Below are 24517 nucleotides of genomic sequence, written 5' to 3' on the forward strand. Positions count from 1 at the left end.
CGATCAGTGACACACAGCTACGACGTGGCGCATCCTTAGGATCGGCTCAGCTGTGAAATCCAAGTACGTCAATTCATGCTCCAAGATTACCTGAGCTATGAACTGGATGATCTTGACAAAGATGTTGAGGGGCGTGTCCCTGGGCACCACACTGCGGGAGCCTTTGGGGAAAAGTGCTGAAACGATGCTGAGTAGTCGACTAGAAGGGAAAAAGGGAGATATTTAAAGCTTATGTAGTGCTGAACAACAAATGTTTAGATGACTTCTACTTGATAGCCATCAATCGCAATGGGGTTGATTGTGTGTGTGTGTGTGTGTGTGTGTGTGTGTGTGTGCGTGTGTGCGTGTGTGCGTGAGGGTCAACTTGTAGTTGTCCCTGGTACTGACCTCTGTGTGACAGTATTACTCTCACACTTGATCCTGATAATGTAAACCCAGAGCAGTCTGTAGAGTGACTCCAGCGCCACACGGGACATTTTGGGGTCTTTGTTCTGTGGGTGTAAAAAGAATATGAGCCACTCAATTTAACTACAGCAATTTCATTACCCACCTGTGAGACCTGTGACATCATGTTGGTCTTTTCTTGAGAAAGTCAGATCAGACAGAAAACCAGGGAACTGTGTGTAGAAGCTAATGAGTCACGGACTGTCTGAACAGTTAAAGTCCACATGGTCTGATGATCTGATGATATTTCATGAGCTTTAGGCAGAAAATGCTGAGTACAGAGACAGTCAGTCTCAACCAGAGGAAAATATCTTTAGCTAAATAACCGAGTCATTACAACCACTTATATGCTGAATTTAAATAACATGAAGTCATTGAGTCCTGGAATGGAGGACATCCAGTTGATATTTCATGGCTATTTTGGACCGACCAGCCAAGTTTCCTGCTATGACAAATTTCCATACTGTTGAGATACATGCACAGGCCCATACTGTGAGCAGCCATGATCAGGAGGTGTGATGTGGGCATGGAGCATGGATTCCCATATGTCAGCTTTACCTTATTGGCAAGATGGAGGGTTTGTGGTTGGCCCAAACCGGCAAGAAGAGTCTATGGCTCCTCCACCTTTCTAACCAACCACTTCACTGCTGCTTCATGGCCTTTTTAGCATTCTTCTATTTTAAAGATTAACCATACTTTGATGTGAACAAACTTAAAAATCAACAAGGAGCTTATAAAAAAGTCATTTTGGTAATTCACAGTGAGGACACATCTTAAAAACAGAGACCATGACTGTCCAGCCCTGCCCCCCCAACGTTAGCACAGATTACCCTTACTGGGAGGGCACAGTGGAAATGCTTCTAGGGCACGCCATGGTTTGGCTTAAGCACGCTATACAGTAAAAGCAGATGGCAGGAGGCGGATACATTCAAGGCAAATGTCCCAAACACAGATAAATAAAATCACATGAAAGTGAGAAAGTGTCTTTTTGTGATTTTTGGTGAGTTGACATTTCAAGATGAAGTCTTATGCTGGGTTGCAAACCACTGTGAGACAGTCCTTTTTTTGTACTGCAATCATAAGTCTAATCTTTGTGTGTACAACCCAACAAATCAGAGCAGCACAGAGCAGCAGATCACTGAGCACAAACAATGTCTCCAATGTCTGCTTAGGTCTGCTTAAAGTCAGTGCTTTGACATCATCATCCTTTCTTTAAATCAAACACTGGGATGTGAAATTTAATAATGTGTAACTGACTTGGTGAATAAGTTGATTGAATTTCTTTTTAAAGAACTCAGTTGTACATTGTCATAAGTTGTCACTGACTTGACTCACATTTTTGAAAACGTGTCTTTCCCTTTCTTAACGTATGCTCATAAATAAAAATGATTGGCTTATTTTGTCCATCCAGGACAAAGACGTACATCTGGTCCTGAACACAGAGTCATGATGACATGATCTTTGTGTTTTCACGCAGTTATTTAACCTGGTTAGTTTGGCGTAAATGTGTTGAGTGCAGTTGGAGATAAAGAGACTCCACTGCATAACAGAGCTACTTTTTGCTGGTTAACCTGGACCGCTGAAAGAAAATCCACATCTCACCTCCGTGCTGTGCGCATTACAGATGTCCGTCACACATCATCGATTAATGATTTAATAAAAACAACACTCAGCCCTTATGTCAACAGCCGATGTGGCAGGTACTGCATTGTGCAACAAGAAAATAGAGAGCACAATGTGGCTGCTGCCAGCCAGCTTATTACCAAGTCCAACGGGAAAACTAAAGGTAGCACTGCCAGAGCAGGCAGCAAAAACGCCAAATTCCACGACATCTCAATGAATTTAACTTTTCATGTCTGTGACCTTTTGCTAATGAACACTAGGGATGGCACAACATTGAAATCAATATCGCACTGACAGTGACTATTGCTTATTTTCTGCAAGTAACAGAATTTTGCATTTCACTGCAACACAGTGGGAGTCACTGTCTAGTTTTCCTACAGTGTTGCTGACTGAAAAACAGATATCAAATCTGTAACTGTGTGTTTATGTAGGAGTAAACTTTTGACATCTGATATCATGGAGATAATTCTGCAATCACTCCTCAGATAGACAGATAGAGACAGAGAACATATTCCAAAGCAAATATTGCCCAACACCAGTAACTTGACCAATATATAACACCTCTCTGTTTTAGATAGGCATGAATCTACAGTAAAAATCTAAATATATAATTACACATCAGGCAAACGTCATCACCAACGCCCATAAACACAAACCAGCTCAACACCAACCTCAGACGACAGTGTCACTGTCACTACAGAGAACCATCACTACCCTGTTAGCCAATCAGGCAGAAGTGTACCGCCCTACGTCCTGGTCGGGACCAGGGCCGTTAGAAAGGGAGCACGGGGCAGGTCGCTGACGCCAGAGAACTCACCTGCAGCGTCTCAATCTGCTTTCGGATGCTGTTGTTAGACGGCATCTGGAGCGAGTCAGTGTGAGAAAAAGATCAAATGACAGGAGACAAAGAATGCAGGGTTTGGGGAGGGACACATGCAAGTTAAAGGCAAAAACAAAAACATAACCTAAACAAATAAGACAAGAGCAGTTCAAAGCATCTCTACTCTTGTCAGTGTGACAGTACATAAATCGACACTATTCAAACACAACGAACTGTTTTTTAACGTGCCACTTGTGGATTTATTAGTGGAATTATTAGTGGCATGCCAGCAAAACTAAACTACAGTCCATTTGTATTTGATATGGTATTACATCCTTTAACACCAAGTGAGCAAAATCTTAATTTTCAAGTGCGTAAGAGAAGCAAAATAAGGTGTGCTGTGGTCTGGAAATCAGTGGGACAGAGAAAGGACACATAAGCAGAGGGGTGGATACAAGGGAGGATGAGGGCAAGGACAATTAAAGAGGTGAATTGCAAATCATAAGAAAGAGCAAACAAAACAAAATTGCCTGTTTCACCTACAAAGCCGACAAGCAGCGACACGCAAGTCATCCGTCATTCAAATCAGTGTCAAGCACACCCAGAACTGTTGTTTTTTAACCCTGTGGGGACCATGCTTGAAAGTGGGGCTGTCCAATTATGGCAGAATGTCCATTTCTTTGGTCTCAACAAATTATATGAAATATCTCTTAAAGTAGGAAGAAAGTCTAGTTGTCCCTATTCTCACTGCAGTTCATGTTTAAGTCAAATAAATAAAAAAGGACCTGAACACACATGCATAACATACTGGATACAAACGCTTGAGACAAGAAGTAAACAAATCATATGATAATGCTGCTTTAACAACAACATCGAGTCACATGGGGTCACGTATCAAACTTTTTCTCTTGTAATTTTGTTTTCAAATCAAATTATATTAAAATGACACATGCTGCCTTTGATCTACACGCTGTCTTGGCTTTGTTTCTTGCCTTTTCCCTGAAAAGGTGGTCAACGACCTTCCTAAAGGATAACTCTCCACCCTGCTTTCATTTGTGTAACACGTGCACACACCAGATATTCAAAGGTTGTTATTTGTTCAGCATGGTGGAGGGTTGCTGGTTCATCCCTGCAGGGCATAACACTAAATCTGGCTGAATAACACATTTATTAAAGGCTATTAACTTTCAGAAGCATCAAAGTTATTCTGATTTTTTAGGAGCAGCCACAGGGTTAAAATCACCAGTTGGACAAGAAGCCCTAAATCACTAAAATCATCACTACACTCGAGCCTTCACACAAACCCATAAAATTATCTCGATCAAAGGATCAGCATTGACGCTCATGAGACTGTCTGATTTTCAAAATCAAGGAGATCTAAAACAGTTACAATGGAGGAAGAGAATGCTGGAATGAGATCACTGAGAAGACAGACGGCCATTGAAAACCATCGGAAAATCACCATCACAAAGACGCAAACAGAAATCTATCCACCACAAGATCACACGATCTGCACAGAGGGCGATCAGTGCAGAACAGAAAAGACAATCATTGAGTCAGTCAGTCGGTCAGTAATTTGGTCAATGAGCTTCTGGGTTGAATTTGCTCCATGATGGCCAGGGACAGGAGGAAAGGAGGTTTGATCTGTTTGTAATTGGTTTACAAGGAGTCATTAACAGACCTGAGTTAAAACAGCACTTGAGAGAACACGTATTATGCAAAGTGCATTGGTTAAGATGCAGGACATTTTAGTTTAAAGATGCTGCACACGGGTTCAGCTCATTCTCTGTCAAATGAGCTGTGGTTAAACACCTAATAATCATTTATTTCATGTTTGTATTTTGTCCATTTTGAGCATAAACTGTAGCTCTAAAAAAAACAAAGAGGCTATTATCAAATCAAGTGCTATTCCTGTCCAGATCTGGTTGTTGATAATGGAGGGGAAGGTACATTTTGATCTTTAGAGGAACCACAGAGCACACCCTTCACAACCAAGACGGCATCACAGTTTGTACGGACTACAGAGCATCATAACAGCAATACTTCATTCTTTAAAACTAATAAATATTCATGCCTTCATTCTGTGTTCAATCATGAAACAAAGAGAGGATTATGAGCTTGCATTTAAAGGGACGAATGTCACGTTACACTGGCACCAAACACACCAAAATTTCATTTCAGGTTTCATAACAGGAGTCATAAGACCTCTGAGGTTTGAGCAGACTTGTCAAGCCAAGTGTCGTGCCCTTAAAATACTTTCATCTGAAGAATACAGCCATTGTGCTACTCTTTAGAGCACAAGAGCACACTTTTCTGAAGTGGATGGATGGATGGATGGGCGTAAAGGCTCAGGGTGGATGTACCTTCAGGTGTGAGAGGCAGTTCTGGAGGAAGATGTGCCAGTTGTTGAGGAAGAACTGCTTCTGACTAACACACAGCAAGCATGTCACCAGGGGATACAGAGCCTGGGGAGGGAGACAGAACAGTGTCAACATCAAAGAGAGCACAACTGCTTTAAAATCTCATGTATGCCATCAGGAGCTCAGAAACATCACTAAACATGCTGGATGGATCCATTAAAAAGAATTCAATATATTAGATCCAGATATGAAAAAAATGTTCTGAGGACAATTTTGGAGTTGGTAAACATAATGAACCAGCAGTGAAACATTTCTGCATGATAATGACAGACTGGGTGTGCTGGGGCCAACAGAAATGCTGACAAAATACAGGAAGAGAGAAACACAATAAGAGAAGGAAGTAGTAAAGATGTAGAGGGCATAGTGATCGGGGTGGGGAGGAAGAGAGAGGGGAAAAAAAAAGCCTAGGATGGTATAATTATTACCAAAGAGTGCTTCTTTCTGGAACTAAGGTCAAACGTTGTCTGGTACAGCATCTCCACAAAGTTCTTCAGGCAGGGCACGTTGACTTCATTTTTCACCGCCTGAGGATGAACGAGTGATTACCGCGGATCTCAAATTGACTTAAAGGGATTCATTCATGTGGGTGAAACAGAGGAAATTGTTATAAACTCACGGCTGCGACAGGGATAAGGATCTCGACAAAAAGGCCTGCCAGAGCATGCTTTATGTCCTTATCCTTGACTTCCAGGAAATACTGGGCACACTCCTGAGAAAGGACACCAAAGACGCACATGTATGAAGAATACACACAGGATACATATGTAAACAAAGACAAACTGGTAGAAGATGGCACAGTTCAACATAAACACAGTATTAAGACAACGCCCCGTCCAGCAGCCTCTTTTGTTGCCTTTGTTGTGAAGCACTTTGTCACCGTGCTGTGTTTTGTCAGTGCGTCTGTGTTTCTGAATCAGCCAAATACCTGGACAAGCTAATGCAGAAACTAAAAAAATGCATATGATAAAAAATGAGTAATCTGTGATGGAGAGCATTGTGACACTGACTGATGCAGGACCAAAGACTGCTGCTCACATGACAAGAAAAGAGCCATACATCATTGTGTTACTGTTATTTTTCCTTCACAGGCTGAGCCACTCCAGCCAAGGAACACTGCTTTAATCGTATTATTGACTTCAGTAAGAGACACACTTAACTGTAATGGATTTTGGTTCATAAATATCAATACAGAATGTAACTACTCAATATTGGTCAGTCTCTAAAAGATCACCATATGGGAAATCATGATATAGACAGAAAACAGGTGGTGGACATAAAGCACAGTATGTTTCATTCACAAGAGCAAATCACAGAGAACAGAGTGTTTTTACCGCTGTATATATAAAGATTAATGAAAAAGCCACTGCTCCATTCACAGCTCTTAAAGTCTGAAACACACATACGCTCACATCTTGGCAAAGCTCACCTTTGATCGTTACTCATCTGGCTTTATGAGCCGTTGCTACAGAGGGCTGCTGAGCTCGAATAAAGGGACGGCGGTAAAACAAAATGTTGTGCGATTTAGCAAAGGCGCGCATCAGCCACGCATCTCGTAAATAAACGAATATAATTTACCTGCATGAACTGAAAAGAAGCCTCAAAATCCTCCACAGGATACATTTTGACCCGGAAGAACTTCATGCCCATGATGAGACTGATGATGCTCTGGACTACGTAAGGACTCTGTTCTTTTTGCCTGAGCTCCTTCAGCTCTGTGATGAACTTCTTCCTCACTGCCTGAAACCTGGGCGCACACACAAGATACATACATATACACCCCAAAAAAAACAACTCCTCCCAACAGAGCTGAGTGAGGTTCAGAGCTGCGCTGTGACAGTGATGAGTTAAGCTTGCTTACTTTGACTGTGTCAGGACTCCAATGACCTCTGCGTACAGGTCTGCGATGATGTGCACATTGCCAGTGTTGGGGCCACAGTACCTGTCATTTGAAGCATATGGCATCAAGTCTCACACAAACAGAAATCCTTTTTTGTGAAGACGTCATGCTGTGTGACTGACATCAAAACAACAATGCACAAAGGGCTGAAGAAGTCTGCAAGTGTGCTTATCTGAGCCTGACTGAGCCTGTGCTTTGTTTAAGTGTCTTTAACGACACAGAAGACGGTTTATAAAGTGACAAAATGATTCGTGGAGCCAGTCTATTCAAAGAGGTGGAAATAAACATGTGACTGACTCCCTACTAGGCAAAACCCCAAAGCCAGAAGGGCACAGCAGAGTGTATAAACATCAGCACTTTTTATTCACGCATTATTCGTCTGTGTCACTGGTTTCTGTGCGTCGACTCTCACTTACCCCTCTTTGTGTTTAAAGTGCTTGAATGCCAGGTTCAGAACTTCATGTACTAAAACATCTGGCACTGGATGAAGAGGAATCTGTGGCGGAAACATGGAATCATCGGTCTTATTAGAAGCATTGATGGTCTTCATTCTTTCTCTTTGCTACCATTCATTGCCCTCACTACTGGAGCGACGCCAAGGACAACTTAGCTCTGGTCTCCAGGGATTGGCTTTTGGTTCAGAATGCTGCTTAGATTTGGACTGTCCACTTTAGAAACACACTCAGTTGAGAGTTGGTCTGTTGCCATTTGTGTTTATTTACTGTGTGCCCCTGTGGGGAAAGACCTCACTAGTTTGTTCATTTCTGTGGTTCATTTGTACCACAAATGATCAGTAAATAAAAAACCTACAGTACAACAGTACTCTTATCTTTCTTATGCCCACTGCCCACTTCTACCTGTGCTTGATGGCTACCTTGCTGAACTGCTGCAGCGTGCAAGCTTGTGGTGACCAAACAGTCAGGTGTTGCTGCTGCAGCGCTGCTAATGCCAGCAGTATCTTTCTGCAGTGACACATTAACAAACAATGGAAAAATCCTTTTTCCATGTTTGTGACAGATCTTTCTATAGATGTAGACATTGAGAGGTGTGTCGTTGCTGGTACGACTATCACAGATGACTGCAGCCTGTTTTAGCTGAGAGCTGCACGTCAAAATGAAAAGCAGGGGACATGCTGAATCTGTAGATGAGGCGCCGCTGCATGCCGGCTGTGTGGCTGCTCTATCCTGTTAACGTGGGCCAAGAGGTTCTGCTACGCACACGCTCTGCTCACGCAGGCGTTAGTCTGCAAATCACTAGTTACGGCAGTCAAACAAAGGCGCAGTTAAGACAGCTCTCTTATCAGCGGTGAATGATGTACTGGAAGTTAAGCCTATCTGACCGTTTGAATAACAGCAATAAAATGGTAGCAATAAAAAGGTGGACAAAGTCTTCAGCAAAAGTATGAAAACCTACTCTGTTTGAAATGAAACCAGAAATCAAGTCTAGTGAGAAAACCCTGCAGCTGTTAGCATCTGTTAGCATCAGTAACAGGTCAAACGGATGCAGTGAATTTCCTCTTCCCTATGTAAATATTCAGTTACATGACCCAAGCAACCCAACTGGCAAACACTTTTTACAGGTGTTATAAAGCAGAATACAAAAAGCAGAGTGTCAGAGAGCTCACCTGTTTTAGAACTTCCACAGAAACTAAACAAAAAATGAAATCTATGGCTAAGTCCCTCCGTTCAAGAAGGTAATCTTTATCCCGGTGCTGTTCATCTCTGCAAACAGGGAGAGAGCAATAATAATAAGTGTCAACAGTGAGGTTTTGGTCAAAGTATATCTTAAAACGGACACAGAATTGAAATCACTTATGAATGATTTGTTGATGGGGAGAAGAAGACAGACGAGCGAAGAGGAGCGTCTCACCCTTTGGACTTGGTACTGGAGCGAGGTCTGTACTCATAGGACTCGTCCTCGGTGCCACTCTGCCTCCGGTACCAGTCAAACAGTGTGCGCAGTAGGGAGGGCAAACAGTGTTCTGCTATTGAGCTCATAGAGCTTATTAACTGGAAAACAGCAACATACAAACATTAGATTCACTCGTTATTACTTGCTACCTCAGTGTCCATCACATATTTTCCACTTTTAATACAAAAATCACATACTTTTACCTGTCAAATATGCTAATTAAATGCTTACATTGTGTACACAATGCTGTCCCACATGCAATAATTAAAAGTGGAAATTCAATAACTGATTAGCATATATACCACAAGTATAGACCAGATGTTTTCTCAACTAGTGGGTGACACACAGAAGCTATTGATTGAAATTGGGAGAGTGGTGTCGGATGACTATTGAGCAGCTCCACAGTACATGTGGCCCTGTGGTGTTCATATACAGAAACAAGCTGTCCTCCAAACACCTCTTCATCAATGATGATATCAGAGCTTGCCTTTTAAAGCCAGCACTGCATCAACAGGCTTGACATATCCTGTTATGGGCAATCTATAATGATCTCTATGTTGATGTATAGTATCAGCTGTATTCTGATGAGAAATCATTAAATTCAGTTACCAACAGGTAAACACAGAAAACAACGAATCAGCACTTTACCAACTCAAGATTATAGCGAATAATTTCAGACTACATAAAACATGAGATAAGGTGGCCGGTATGTGTAAACTGTTCAGGTATACCTGTCTGTGTGTGTGTTCTTAAGGGCCAATGCAGCGCGATGACGGAGGTGGATAATGGATGCCGGGCCGGAGAGTTATGCAACTGTTCCCTCTGCCCTTATGGCATCGGGCGGGCAGATACGCTCCAGCACCCAATGCTGATTTAGTAGCTGAGGATGACACAGCGATTCTACACTCTCACTTTTGCGCTCTCTATACTCATTTCTCTCCCTCACTCACAATGGGGACAGCTGGATCTATAGCACCGTATCCTCGTTGGCTTTGTGTTGTGCTGAACAAAGCATTCTGCAGCAGGCAGGCCCATTGTATGGAGTTCTGCACCAGCTACAGACGAGGGACAGACGGGCCATTGAGTGGGTGGAGCAGGGGATTCGAGTGCTGCGCACACATACAGAGGTACGGAAAGGACTGCTGGTGGTCCTGTGAAATGAGAATGTCACACTCACGCGCCCACACATGATACGCTTTTTACTTCCTGGTCATTACTCTGGCTGTACTGACCTGGTCAAATTGTGCATCTTCCCCTCTCTGGAGGGATCGGGACAAGGGTTTCTCCTGTTAGACGAGAGAGAAAGGGAAAGAATAAGTGTGTCACAAACTAAGCACAGATAATGAGAGTATTTGCACAATAGCAGATTGCTGTCCGTTAACAGCAGGCCTGTTTATGAGTAAGGAAGTGAGAGAGAAGAACGCTGAAGTTTTATTGTGGTGCATAAGGTGAAAGAGGGGTTGAGTGAGAGTGAGGTAAGACTTCAATCAGCCTGAGGTCGTTACCCCGCCGGGATCTCCTATATAAAAGAAACTGGGCTGAATAAAATAGATGAATGGAGGCTGGTCAAAGGACAGTTAATCCAGTCTGTTAATAATAAACAATTTTACAATTCATATAAGTCAAGTACATAAAGATAACGTGCCTCTCGAGTTTCCTCACAGTTTTTCCAGAAGTGGCTACAGGATGGCAGTTAGTTGCAAAAGACAGGAGTTATCTCAGCTGTGTGTGCCACATCACGTGTTGTGTATCGAATTTCATTTCCTGTGTTTCTTGACACCAGCTCTCACCCCCCTGTGGACTCACCAGCGGTTCAGCCATCACCATCTCGATCTTCTTCTCAGCCAGCACAGCAAACTCGGCAAATAGACTCTTGATGACAAACTCCCCGGGCTTCAGCTCGGGGTCGATGGTAATGCTCGACATGGCGGCAATGTTGTGTTTTTCCCACGAGAGGGGAGTCACCGAGGAGGGGGCACGGCGTCTACTCACGCTGCTGCTGACTGGTGCAGAAGCTGCAGAGAGGGCAGAGGGTAGAGGTCAGGAAATAATACAGTGGGAGCCGAAAGCAGCAGGTCAAACTACGAGCCAACACACTTGTTAAGTATGCAGTGTCATGCTCTAGTTCTAATCCAAACAAGAGCACAGACGTTTCCTAAAGAGGCAAATTGACTCAACTGATGAGAAAGAAAGGAGGGAGATCGTCCAATGCTGACCAGAGCAAACATACAGCTCCCATTTGATTCCAAGCCTCCAATTATAAACTCATTTTCCAAACTCATATCACCCAAAATGGGCTTAAATCAACTTCAAAACAAACAAAAGGATAATCAAACTCCTATTAGAGCTCTGTCATTAATTATGGAAATCCTTCTAAAAAACCTTAATATTTATGTTTGTGTCTAAATCTAGAATAAGAAAATATTACAAGTAGTTCTTTCAACAATGTTGGTCTGAAAGAACTGCACTGCTTTCCCTGCAAAGCTGATTTGGTAGAAAAGCAAGCAGGAACATTGGCGTAAGGCTTGTAAAGCAGCCCATGCAGGTAATACCCGCCTAAGACTCCTACTATATAATTCGTTAATGATGGTGTATATTACTCCAGAAAAATTAAATACATTTAATTTGAATATTCCAGACACCTGCAATGGATGTGGGGTAAATAAGGGTACTTTATTTCACTGTCTCTGACAATGTCCAAGAGAGAGGGAGTTTTGGGAGGAGGTTAGACTGGTTAGACTAGCAGAGATTTTCTCAATTAGATTAGAACTGGAACCTGGGCTCTTTTTGCTCGGTCTTTACCCAGAGGGACACAGGATAAAGTGCCATGAAAAAATATTTATAAACATGTGTTCTCTACAAGCAAAAAGGACAATAGCCTTTTCATGGAAAAACTTTGGTAAACCCGCTATCGCTGTGTGGTTTAGGAAACTAACTTCATGTTTACCTCTGGAAAACATTTCTTACACTCTGAAGGACAGACAGGAGGTATTCCAAAATGTATGGGGTCATTTCATCAATTATATGAAGGACAACCATTTGTCGCGCCTGATGGACAGGCCTGGAACAGCATAGGTGTTCTTTCTTCCCCTATTCTCTGGACTGTATAATAATGTACCTTCTGTGGACTCATGACTATGTGCCTCCATTGAGGAGGCTCTTTGACCGCCATGTGTTTGTTTCACTTTGTTGGTGCTGTTGTATGGACTAAGTGACTACAGCATGAAAAAATCTGATCTGACGATGCATGTTTGTACACTTTTGCATCATTTGCACACTTCTCAGATGCTATTTGTTCTTGTTTGTCTTTTTATATATTGAAAATTCAATAAAGATATTGTTTTAAAAAAAGAAAAGCAAGTAGACTTACACAAGGAAAAGAGTGTAAGTTTGGACATTTTGAAAAATATCTTCATTCAAATTCTTGCAAAGAGCAACATAAAAATATTGACACAAATCTCACGTCTGTACACTGATTATAAAGCTAGCAGGCGGTTAGCTCACTAGCACAAAGACTGGAAACAGCCTGGCTTTGTCCAGAGATAACAAAAACCACAAATCAGAACTTCGAAAGCTCACAAATGAACACGTTCCGTCTCATTTGCTTAATACACACAAGATGTGTAAAACACAGCACTCTGTTGTACTGTTGGGTAATGTGCCTGACTATTTCCTGGCTCTTTGGAGCGAGACAGGCTAGCTGTTTCCAATTTTGTGCTAAGCTAAGCTAACCGGCTGCTGGCAGCAGCTTTGTATTCATCATTCAAACATGAGACTCGTATCAATCTTCTCAGCTCTCATCAAGAAAGTGGATATTTCCCAAGATGTCAAAGCAGACCTTCAAGTGGGATTCATAACATTTATCAGTGAGCCGACGAAACAATTAATCATGCAGCACTGCCGAAACACTGGAAGAACACTATACCATAATATGAAGAGTGAAAAGAGTGAAACGGCATGAGAACCAAGGAGTAACTGAAGACCAGGCTGAAAAACAATCTTTCACTGCCCTTTTTTGGTTCAAAGTTTCTGTGCTTTGCATCTTTCCACCAGATAACTCTTAATACCAAGAAAAGCTGCAATGATTAATCTATCAGTTTTCAACAACTCAATCACCAGCTATTTTGATAATCGACTGATCAGTTGAAGTTTTTTTTTTTTTTTTTTTTTTTTTAAACAAAAAAGGCAGAATAGGTTGTGGACAAAACAAGACACTTGAAAATATTATCTTGGCTTTTGGCTTTCCACCATTTCCTGACATTTTGTAAGCCAAACAACTAATCAATTCATTGGGAAAATAATCATAATCAGCCCTAAAACCACCCTTAACGTTTTAAACTGTTTAAAACTGGATTTATCGGCTTCAAACATCTCTGAAAATATTTGAGATATTCACAATATCACCATTCATAGTAAACGCCTACAGCTAACACTCAAAAAACAATTATTCAATAATGGCTAAAAATAAGAGGCTGATTCTTTTTTTTTATTATCTAAACGCCTAAATGGAGACTTCAGTACATAAATAATCGTAATCTGCATGACGGTGCTAATATTATGTTGAAAAACGGCCATTTTGCCTGTGACCTCATTGACCAAAAAGATTATCCAGGAAGGCCTTTCTGCTTTAACTGTCAGCTTAGATGACCAAACTCTGTCACTGCCAGCACACGCTGTAAATGTCATTGTATACATTGTTATTGCCTCACCATTCTTTGTATTGTATTACTTATTGTTTATTTATATTTCTGCACTATTTAATGTTATTTATTGTTCAGTCTTTTTTCCTGTGCAAGTGCATTGAGTGCATGTTTAAACAGTCAAATTCCTTGTATGTGCACACATACTTGGCCAGTAAAGTGGATTGTGATTCTGATTTTTGGTGAACCCAGCTGCCCTTTCTGAGAATGCAGAAGTTGACAAGACGGAAAGGGTGGTAAAAATGTTATTTTTTCTTTGCACTATTTCTGCATTGAGAGTTTCACCTAGGTGTGCCAGATGTGCAGCGCTTCTTCCTTTTTAGTCTTCAGGCTTTTTATCGCCTGATATTAAAATGATTATATAAGTTGAAAAAACTACTGTCTGTCCAGAGTCATATAGTGAATCCTTTGAAGGAATTCAATAAAAGGTATTGAGGGTATTTTTGGCTCAAGTGGAATTGATCACTATATTGACATGTATGATTCCAGTGAATAATTTCCAGTGAGACATACGCTGTCTTCACTAAGAGCTTTGTCACATGCTGCAACAACAATCACCTGAAGCTCAATATCAGCAAAACCAATGAGCTTGTAGTGGATGACTCTGTACCCTAATGCTGGGCTGTTCTGTACATGCGACATCTACTGCATGTCTGTCAATCATGGAAGAGAGATCCCTCCTCTGTTGCTCTTGCTGAGGTCTCTTCCACTTTGCCCATTAATGGGGTTGTTTCTCATCTGAGTCGAGGGTCTAAGGACAGGGGATGCCATTTGCTGTACAGTTGGTGAGGCCCCTTGAGGCAAATTGTTGATTTGTGGCAAAGATAGATAAATAAAACTGATTTGATCTGACTTTGTTAAGCTTTGTTCTGTTCTGTTCTGTCCTGTTCTGTATCTATTAGTGTGTAAGTTCATTGAGAGAAACAAACAAACAAGAGTCAAATTCCTTGTGTGTGTTCACATGCTTGTCCAATAAGGCTGATTCTGACAGAACATAAAGTTGTTTTAAGAACACTGGAAAACTGAAAGTCCGCAGAGCTCCCTCTTCATTGAGACGGGCTTCATGAGACACATTCATCCAGGGACACTCAGAGAACCCAGTGAGCTCTGTGCACATTTGCATGAGGCGCAGATCATTTGGCCATCCTATTCAAATACCATAAGCAAATCTTAAGAGTCTAGGTTTGCCTGTTTAGGGAGACGGTTGAGAGGCTGGAGCCCACAGCCTTGGAAATAAGCACTGAACTATCACCTATGGGAATAATGTTCAGGTGTCTACACATTTCCTCGGGTTGCCCTATAACTTTTAGTCATGATGGGAAATCATACAGACTAAATACCTGACATTTACTGAAGCACTGACAAGATGGAATCACTGTTCAACTAATAATTTACATTTCAGAGCAGCATAAGTTTACTTTTCTTAACCTAATAAAAATATACACAACTTTTAATGCAGGTGATAAAAAGTGTTATGAGAGTCAAAGATAAGTGAAGTTAATTAAACCTCATTTACACACACACACACACACACACACACACACACACACACACACACACACACACACACACACACACACACACACACACACACACACACACACACACACACACACACACACACACACACACACACACACACACTTTACACTGTTTAATCATCAGGGCTTTTTAATAGGTAGGCGCACACACACAGACAATAAATTCCTTTAAAAAGCGCTAAAGTACCTTCTCAATTTCCCAATAAAATTAAATGAAATGCATGAAGATTGCATAACCAGCAGGAAACATGCGTCTAGGTACATGCTCAGACAGCCAAGCTGCCGTCTTTTCACAAGGCTTCATAACATTCAATAGTGCTCCTGAGAGTTATGCTACAGCTGGGACACAACTTCCAGTCTTGTCCACAATGGTTCTAGTCCAGCCAAATGGACAGCCAATATCAAAATGACCCTTTACCCCATTCCCTCCCAGGAAAAGCCTTGTTCTGTTTCTTCCTGGTTGTCACAGAAACACTCATGTATTCTTAGTCTGAGGAGCAGCAGTGCAGGAAAAAAAATGCATTTTCCAGCAGAAGAAAAACTTTCATACCTCGCACATGAAGCTTTTTCGTATGACAGGACAAATATGCACAAGCTGTCACCTGCTATGGACACTGATCTAGATGCTAAGCTTCTATACTCCCTGGAAAAGACTGCTCTTACTCCGGTAAGATAGAAGATTGAAGATGAGGTTTAAGTTTACTGATGCAAGCAGACTGCTTGCAGTAACATTCAACAGGAACTGCAAGCTGTGTTTGGAATAAATGCTTTGTTGGTCCGTTTACTAGTGAATACAAATGGGGGGGGGGGCTAACCACCATTTTTAATATTTTACTTAATAAAGTACATAATATATTCAAATAAAACAGAATCCATTGAACTGATGCAACATCTCCCATTAAAAACCAAACACCATATCTACAATATGCCTTTGGCCATCATTTGTTCAAACATCTCAAAGAGAAATGCCCCCCTTCCCCAACTGGCCCCAAAAAATTATGTAAAACAACGTGGGAATAAACATTCTTCAGCATATTGTAATTTTTGTTGTTTTAAAAATTAATGTTATTTTTTCTAGAGCAAATGAAGGTGTGGGGGTTGGCAGAGGCCGCGTCGTAGCAAGTGTTAGCTGTGTTGTGGTCATGTTGTCCAGCAGCACAGAGAGCCTTTCAAGCATTTCCCTCTTTGTTTACTGTGCTTCACCAACACCCCCAATGATGTCACATAGCCAGCTCCGAATATCCAATCAGTGCGGGTGCTCTACCCCCTCCGTCCTTCTTTTCTCTCCCACCCTGGGCCATCTGGATTGCTGACTGGTTCACATGACTGAATACCCCAATACTGTACAAAATGAGAAAAAAAGCAAGGCATCCTTTGCATTGGCCCCCCCTCCCTCGCTCTCTTTCCCCCTAAGACATGCCAGTCATTCGTGGCGTGCCAAACTATGATTCCCTTCCGAAGCTGACCCCGATGCACAGATCTCTGCAGATGACTGAAAAACTGGAAGGCTGCTTGCAAACTTCTCACAGTTTTAAACTGGGAACTGCACCGACGGAAACTAATGACTCACTGATGACCCCAAGGTCATGTTGCTTTTCCCATTCAAATCTGAATGCAAAAGCTGATAATATGAAAAAAAGATGCTTAAAGGCTTTGAGGAAAGCCCTCAAGCTTGGGTTGCCTTTCAAGCACAATGTTATTTTGAAGCCAAATCTACTGTCAGATGCTGTCAGTGCTGTATTCACAATTATGAAGAAGGAAAAAGTCCAGGTTAAAAAATAAAAACTGAAACATTTTAAAGGTTCTTAAAGCTGCTGAGTACTCTAAACCAAGAAACAACTAGATTTTCACTGGTTTCAGTTTTACCAACTGTTCAGAGTTGGTCTTCGCGTCATCTTAGAAAATACAGTTTATCTGTGGTCTGTCTCAGCCTGGAAAATTTGACATCAGATGCCCAAGAGAACATTGCTATCTAAGAGATTCAGAACATCTTGACCTGAGAGACGGGCAGTACTGTAACTGCGGTTCTGATAGACAGAACTGACAATCTGCTACCAAACTGCTGCAGACTGCGAGTGTGTCAGTTTGGATCTGAGAAGCCCATAAGCTCTACGGTTGTGCTGAAGAAACGGAGCACTCCGCAGGATTACACAACTATTAGAGCAGTGACTCCACCTTGTCACAGTTAAAATAAAGCCCTCCCAAACGCCTGCTCACTTCCCCTATCAGGACAACCAGCAACAACAGCACAAACACACACATACTGTTGGAATGCAGGGCCGTGAGCGCGTCCATTTTTTTATTTTTTTAAGAGAGACAAAGGAATCATTGCCAATGTTTATGTGGTGCAGCAGTGCCAGTTCTGCTATTGTGTCTCAACATGCTCGACCTCTGACGAGTTACTACTAGTTTACTCTTCACCTGAACTGCTTCAAAATAAAAAATAAGCTGAGAGACACAGGGACAAATTAAACTGTTACCAGAGGACGACAGGCATCAGTAGGGACAGAGTGAGAAACCAACATGCATGCTCCATCTTGAAACAAAAACGGATTTAATAATAAAGGGCTTAAGTGTGACCTCACCTCACCATATGTATTAACTGTTATTAATGTTACTGGGTGTTCACATTGAACAGCAACATCTCTTTAGGACAAAGTACAACTAAGTGGAGCATTCAACAACATGTTCGGTCTCATAAGGGAAAGAGCGATGCAAAGGGAGAGTTCATGGATGGGAGCTGTGGCAGCGCAGCTTAGAGAAGGTTTCTGAAATTAGGTCCTCTTTGTTTGAGAGGCCCAATGAAAAACTGGCAAACGACACAGCATAGGGGGGAGAGGGGTGAGGGGGGGTGGTAATTAGAAAGAGGAGCCAATGAAAGAAAGCTGTTTACTCAACAGGTGGATGTTTTTCTGCGAAGCTAAAAAAACTTTGCAAAGCTATATGGTGAAAAATACAAATGATGTATGGTTTAAAATTGTGTTCAATGGTAACAATCCCAGAATACTGAAATTAGCTGTAATGTAATATTGAACCTTATTCAATGGCAGGAATCAGATGTTTAAGGGATCCAGACTACAAAATCTTTAAGCAGGGAGAGAATAGAGACATTTGACAGCGTGTGCTGGAATGCAGACTGTTCCAATTAGGATGTTCTTATTTGCATAATCTGCATATCTTTGGACGGTGTGAGGGAACCAGAGCACCTGGAACAAACTCCAGCAAAGACCAGGAGAACATGCCAACTGCACACAGAAAAGCTCCAGACCAGAGCTCTGTTTGATGTGTGGTGACAGTCGGAGCCACTGAGCTACTTCTGTGCTGTCCTGTGCCCACAGTAAGTACACGACTCTTTGTCTGTGAGGATCCCCATCCATCCAGGTCACGGTACATCTAAGTGCTTTAAAAGGCAACTGGACTTGCTTGAGCAAGTCAAGTCCAGTAAGTCAAGCAAATCCAGTTGCCTTTTAAAGCCCTTCGAAATGTGCTGCTTTTTTTGCTAAACAGCTTGCAGTACAACGCTTCACGTTCGATACTTGTGGGAATTATAGTTCGTTATGCAACACTGTAACTGTCAGTGATGTCACAAAACGATGATTTGTCAGCGTCTCAAAATCTTCATTTCCTGCTCACTGTGGAGTAAATTGAGCGTTTATAATGTAGAGAATTTCAGCCCCACCACATCCCTGAGACTGCTCTTAAACATTTTTATTCTAATCTATACACTTAAATGTTGACACAGGCATATTTAAAGCCACGAGACCTGAGTGCTGCATCCAACACTGTTGACCACAGTCCACTGCTGGACATCAATAAACTGGGTTTGACTCACACTGGTGCAGTCCCAAAATGACTGAAGTCTTACCAACCCAAGAGCAGGTCCCAAAGATCAGTCCAAACGCTACGTGCTTCCATTAGGTCAAATCATGCAGAATAACACAATTATTTGTTATGCAGCTGGAACTGAAATTTCTCCAGTCAGTTCACTCTTTAAATATGTGGCCCGTGTAGCCCCTCTGCTCATATTCCCTGCAGCTTAATATATTTCACAGAAGTATAACAAAGTTCTTCTGATACTACAAGCAGAGACGCTCTCCTCTATTTTAGGCAGCCTGCCTCTGCTATAATACACCTCAGGAATCCCTGATAATTAACAGAACAGCTTACTTCCATAACTGGTCAACCAAAATCTGTTAAGATAACAAATCTACCGCCTCGTGATATATGAACCTGTATTGCCCAATTCGACCTCCATGCTATTAGAGCAATTACTTTGGTAATACTGACGATGAAAATGACAGATTTCATTGCGTATGAGCACATCATGTGCCTGATTAAAATCCAAACACGATGAAGTCACTTTATCTAGAACCGACTTGTACAACATGCTCCCAACTGCTATCAACGTGTGTGTGTGTGTGTGTGTGTGTGTGTGTGTGTTTACGTGTGTGAGAAAGAGACAGAGAAACAGAGGGAAAGATGACATGAGGCTTTCATCAACATTTATAATTCAAATAGATTCTTAAAGCTGTGGTCTTTCAAGTCTGATCCGTACTCTGACAACCTTTCCCTCGTTTGGCCCCGGAGTTGATGATATTGCTCTAATGTCTCTGGAGCCGTTCCATAATCCTAGAAGGACAACTCAGGTGATCCGTTGAAAAAGGCAAACCAGACAAGAGGAATGTTTGGTCAGAGTTTGTGTGGTTGAGGATCTGCAGTCGCAGCAAAGCTGTGGATGCGTTGCAGGCTGTGTGCCGTTCACTGTGCGCTCCAACAGCTGTGTGGAGAGCCGGGTTTGTCAAATTAGACACACTTCAAAAACATGAAGCACCGTCAAAGCTGCGATGTGTGATCCAAATGTAAACACAAGTGTTGCCCCACTACTGGTCACAGCAACTGAAACCCATGTCAAACACCAGCAATTACTGGAAACATGTCGAGAAGAAATGCTTAATTTCCAGCTGCGCAAGAAACACTGTTTGTGTAATTATTAAGGCAGGTAAAGCTGGAGTGATGAATCAGCATGAAAATCCAAACTGCTGCTCTCTGTCTGTCTTTGTCCATCACTACATTTCAATGAGACTGAGGAGCCAGCGCCTTTTTATTCCTGATGTAATATGGGCTGTATGGGAAGCTAATAATAGGAGGGAAGCAGGAGACGGATCAATAGTAGGGAAACATTAGCTGCCCCAGAGGGAAGAGAGAGGAGCGTTATAAGTAGGAGGGGGGGAAAGAGGGATGAAGATTGTGTTGAGTGCCACCGAGAGAGACTAAAAAGAGCGATTTGGATGTTCAAATTTTCAAAAAGTTAACAAGGATGAATAACAGAAAGAGTACTTCGATTCCACCTGTGCTCTGTCTCAGCAGATGCTCGTCAATTAAACTATCCATGGGGACAAACAGGAGCCAGTAGAACAATGATGAGCAGCGGGAAAGAGGGTAGACTGTGCATACACATAAAACAAACTGATCTAAACATCATCAGTCATCCTGACAACTCCATTAATAACCAATTTCTTATACAGGAAGGAGATGGGAAATCTTTAAGCATGGATTGGATTGCATGCAAACATGTCGAAAGCCGTGCAGGGTCTGCTGGCTTCCGTGTGGCAGATAAGTCTGGTGGCCAAGTGTGGTATGTAAACATGAGTGCGAGCTTGGCGAGGTACTCACAGCTGCTACTCCAAGACTTGAGCAGAGATTTGATGCTGATCTCAAAGAAGACCGAATCCTGCAGGCTCAGCATGACGGCTCTCGAAGGTTAGGCTTCACCAGAAGGCACAAATTTTACAGGGATCCTGTCACTTTCATTTCACGAAACCCAAACATTCCACTCTTCTCCAAAAAAATATACACCTCTCACTTCTGTAGCTCTGCTCCCGACTGGAGCCGAACACTACCCTCCACAGGTGCTAGTCAAAGGCGTCATCCTGAACGACAGTGTGAGCAGCTGCTGACGGAAGACACCCGAGAAGTGCAGCCAGTTTGTTTCCGCTGCCACTGAGGTCACTGAGGAGTGAAACTGCGCTGGGAGAGGAGGAGAGAGGGCATAGCCTGGCTAGTTACAGAAGTATTCCACCCTGGCGCCTGCTGCCCTCTTGCCAATCCACAGAGTCCCTCATCCCCATTTCAGTGCAGAAAAATCCAGAAAGGCCAAGGACAAAACTGCGTGAGAACTTTTGCTCCTGACAGGAGAGAAACAGCAGCAGAACAGTACACGATAGAAGTCTTAACAATGCACTGCAATATTCCCTCTCCTCTTCCTGTGTGTGTGTGTGTGTGAGTGTGTGTGCCAGTCCTAGCCCACTAACACCGTCAGCCACCCTCCGCCTCCCCCCGAAGCTCGCTCTCTCTCCATTCGCTCACAAGCGGCCCCTCCTCTTCCGAGCTGGCTCTTGTTCTTTTACTGATGCCTGCTCTTTTCTCTCTGAGTGAGAGCGAGCTCGTTTCAACAGCAAACAGAGGGAGGCGGGAGCGCAGTGTGGGTGATGTCATCAAAATGCTGCGAGTGTTCCCTGGCCGCGGTTCAGCAATGCATACGCATGTCAGAGCTGCTACTGTGCTGCCTCTCCGCTGGCCTATCAAAACGACACTTCCTGTAAGCTCTACAGCAATACTGATGCGTCATCCCTGACTGCAGTAGGAGGGTAAGGAAAGAATGGAAGGATGGAGGAGAGGAGGAAAGAAAGGGAGGATAAACTGAACATGGGGCTGCGCACACCACAACTAGCAGTTCTACTCCTATTCTGCTCCAAAACAATAAAAATATTACGCTCCTAAATTATGTGTCCCACATAGCTCCATCTTTTAAGTCAACTGTACTTCAGCTGCACTCAAAGGATATGATGTACATGACCTCATACTTTATAGGACCAAATCGTGAGACATGGGTACCTGATAAGGTGTGATTGGTACTATTCATCAGTTTCTCATCTCAGATCATAGCATGATAGTGATTACAGCTCATCTATTTGTTAAACTAGCCATTCACACCCAGTGGAGTCATAGGCATTACATCACTGCTCTGTCCTAAAGCTACCAGGCATAGTAACACACAGAATGATAAACAAACTCACTACACTCTGCATTAGTGAGAAAGCAGCCCGCTGTGTTTGCATGATGGTGAGAGAGACACTGAGGCACACACCTGATTCATCTAATATTTTAATCTCGTGTTGATGACTTCTTGCTCTTGCGCAGACTTAAAAACAGATCCACATGACATCAAGCAATTTGCAGCCGAGCACAGGATTAAGTTTGTTAACAAAATATTCAGAGGGGAACAGGACTGTGACAGACAAATGCTCTTTGTCTGCTTTTAGTTTAGTCTTCATTTCTCTCTCGCCCTCAGTCTCTCCCTCTGTCACATGTCCTCCACTACACAAGTTATGCAAAATGAGGCAGAGCTCATTGCAAACAAACAAAACACAAGTAGATGCTTTGTCAAGCCCTGGCTGGTGCTACCCTGATGCAAGCATCCACTGTGAAACTCTGCCTTGTAATAAACAAACACAGATTCTTTAAAGCCCCATTGCACATTTGCAGCAGTTACATAATGCTTTATTTCACTTAATGACACATTGGAAGTTTTGCATAAAGTTATATGCAGATGATATGAAGAGACATTAATGTCAACAGTGTCTTGCTTATCAACAAAAGCCTGATTCTTTTAAAGATTTCAGTTCAAAGTTGGTCTTAAATTAAAGGAATAGTTCCTACAAAGTACAATTTTGGGAACTATGTTAAATGAGAGTTAAATGAGAAGGTTGGTATCACTTTCTTGTGTCTGAAAGCTAATGAGAGTATGTCTGAAAATGTCAAAGTATTCCTTTAAATGGACACTGTGTTAAACAGCAACACAGCTGGCACGACAGTTTCTTCCTGTTTTGGAAATTTTTGTCTCATTACCATTTTGCAATTTTTACAGTTTAAATTATCTAATAAGCTTGAGTTTTTCTTTCTTCTCTTTGAATGAGGCTACTCAGACACTGTTTTGCTACCTGACACAAGCGCAGTGGGGGCATGACAAAGGGGCCAGAGTCCAGCTTCAGGTATGAGCCAGGTTTGATTATTTTCGGATGTAACTACCTAAAAATTCCCCTATTTCAGGCCTTCAGTCTGATGGAGTACTGTGCACTAGTTTAAGGCTTCAGTAAACCTAAAATAAGCCTTTAGGTGTTGTACACTAACACCTTTAGCTCAAGCTACGCGGCAGTATTAGAAAGGCACAAAAATTTGGCAGACTCTCAATGTTTATACATTATGTTTAAAAGCAGACTTAAGAGTTCATATTTTCATCCTTATCAGCGAAACGGTTAACATGAAAACTTGAAGAGCCGTCTGCAGGCTCTGTTTTCTGTAAACCAGCTTTGTTGATTCAGGAATGCAGAGGAATAACCGACAACATCATCTCTCTGGGAACATTAGCGCTCAAAACTATGGTCCAACAATGCTGACGCAAGTTGAGGACCTGAAATAAACAACAGCATAACGGACTTCCTGGAAAGAGCTCACTGATTAAATAATCTCAACTAAATGCACAACCAGGGCAAGTTATAGTAGGTCCATTCACAAAGTGGAGAGCAGTGATTGACAGCGAGCCATCCTGACTGCAGACAGTATAGGGGAGCTGTTCCTCCCAGGATCCCACAGGGTGGAGGATGCATTTCCTGTCCTGGCCTCTCTGAAGGGCAGTGGTGGGAACAATAATCGATAGGAGCTGTAATTCAATCCCTGACCTCCCCCAGTGGTGCCTGGGCTGCAGAGGACACGCCATTTAGATCCATCATAGCAGTCTGAGTATGCAGCACGACTCTGCACAGCTCCTCACTTCCACATGCTCCCCTGAGTAAACTGGCTATTCCATACTTTCCCAGTAATAATTATCAAGACACAAACTCTGCACATTTAGATTAAGGTTTCAAACCTTTGTACACACAGATATTGATCAGAGATTTTCCTGGCCAACATCCACGGCATAATGCTCTGTGGCTGTATGACTCTGAATAATCCAAAACATCTTTATAAATAACTCCTTACACAAACCAAACACACACTGAAACCCAATGACAGATCCGTTCCCCTCTGACACTCGTTTCTCTGATTTGCCGAGGGAATCAAGAGAGGCAACTCATTTCAGCAAAGAGTCATTCTTAGGTCAA

At 42.3% G+C, this 24517-nt stretch overlaps 1 protein-coding gene across 12 annotated transcripts in view; it reads right to left on the minus strand.

Annotated features, from left to right (window-relative positions):
• The window catches only part of fryl (furry homolog, like), a 66768-nt gene that overhangs the window by 27977 nt on the left and 14274 nt on the right, over nucleotides 1–24517 (minus strand). For 7 of the 12 annotated variants that reach the window (XM_070961580.1, XM_070961577.1, XM_070961576.1 and 4 more), the window contains 13 exons: nucleotides 10922–11130; nucleotides 10348–10401; nucleotides 9074–9213; nucleotides 8829–8925; nucleotides 7621–7700; nucleotides 7166–7246; nucleotides 6883–7051; nucleotides 5924–6016; nucleotides 5733–5831; nucleotides 5251–5352; nucleotides 2885–2929; nucleotides 388–491; nucleotides 91–199 (listed from right to left, as the gene is read on the minus strand). In XM_070961580.1, coding sequence (XP_070817681.1) covers nucleotides 91–199; nucleotides 388–491; nucleotides 2885–2929; nucleotides 5251–5352; nucleotides 5733–5831; nucleotides 5924–6016; nucleotides 6883–7051; nucleotides 7166–7246; nucleotides 7621–7700; nucleotides 8829–8925; nucleotides 9074–9213; nucleotides 10348–10401; nucleotides 10922–11041 — 1293 coding nt within the window. In that variant the 5' untranslated portion in view covers nucleotides 11042–11130. Of the gene's footprint in view, nucleotides 1–90; nucleotides 200–387; nucleotides 492–2884; nucleotides 2930–5250; nucleotides 5353–5732; nucleotides 5832–5923; nucleotides 6017–6882; nucleotides 7052–7165; nucleotides 7247–7620; nucleotides 7701–8828; nucleotides 8926–9073; nucleotides 9214–10347; nucleotides 10402–10921; nucleotides 11131–21029; nucleotides 21780–24517 lie in introns of those variants that run through there. The other 5 variants (XM_070961582.1, XM_070961579.1, XM_070961583.1 and 2 more) reach the window with 3 other exon arrangements.

The sequence above is a fragment of the Chaetodon trifascialis genome, chromosome 4 (genome assembly GCF_039877785.1).
Source record: "Chaetodon trifascialis isolate fChaTrf1 chromosome 4, fChaTrf1.hap1, whole genome shotgun sequence".
NCBI lineage: Eukaryota > Metazoa > Chordata > Actinopteri > Chaetodontiformes > Chaetodontidae > Chaetodon > Chaetodon trifascialis.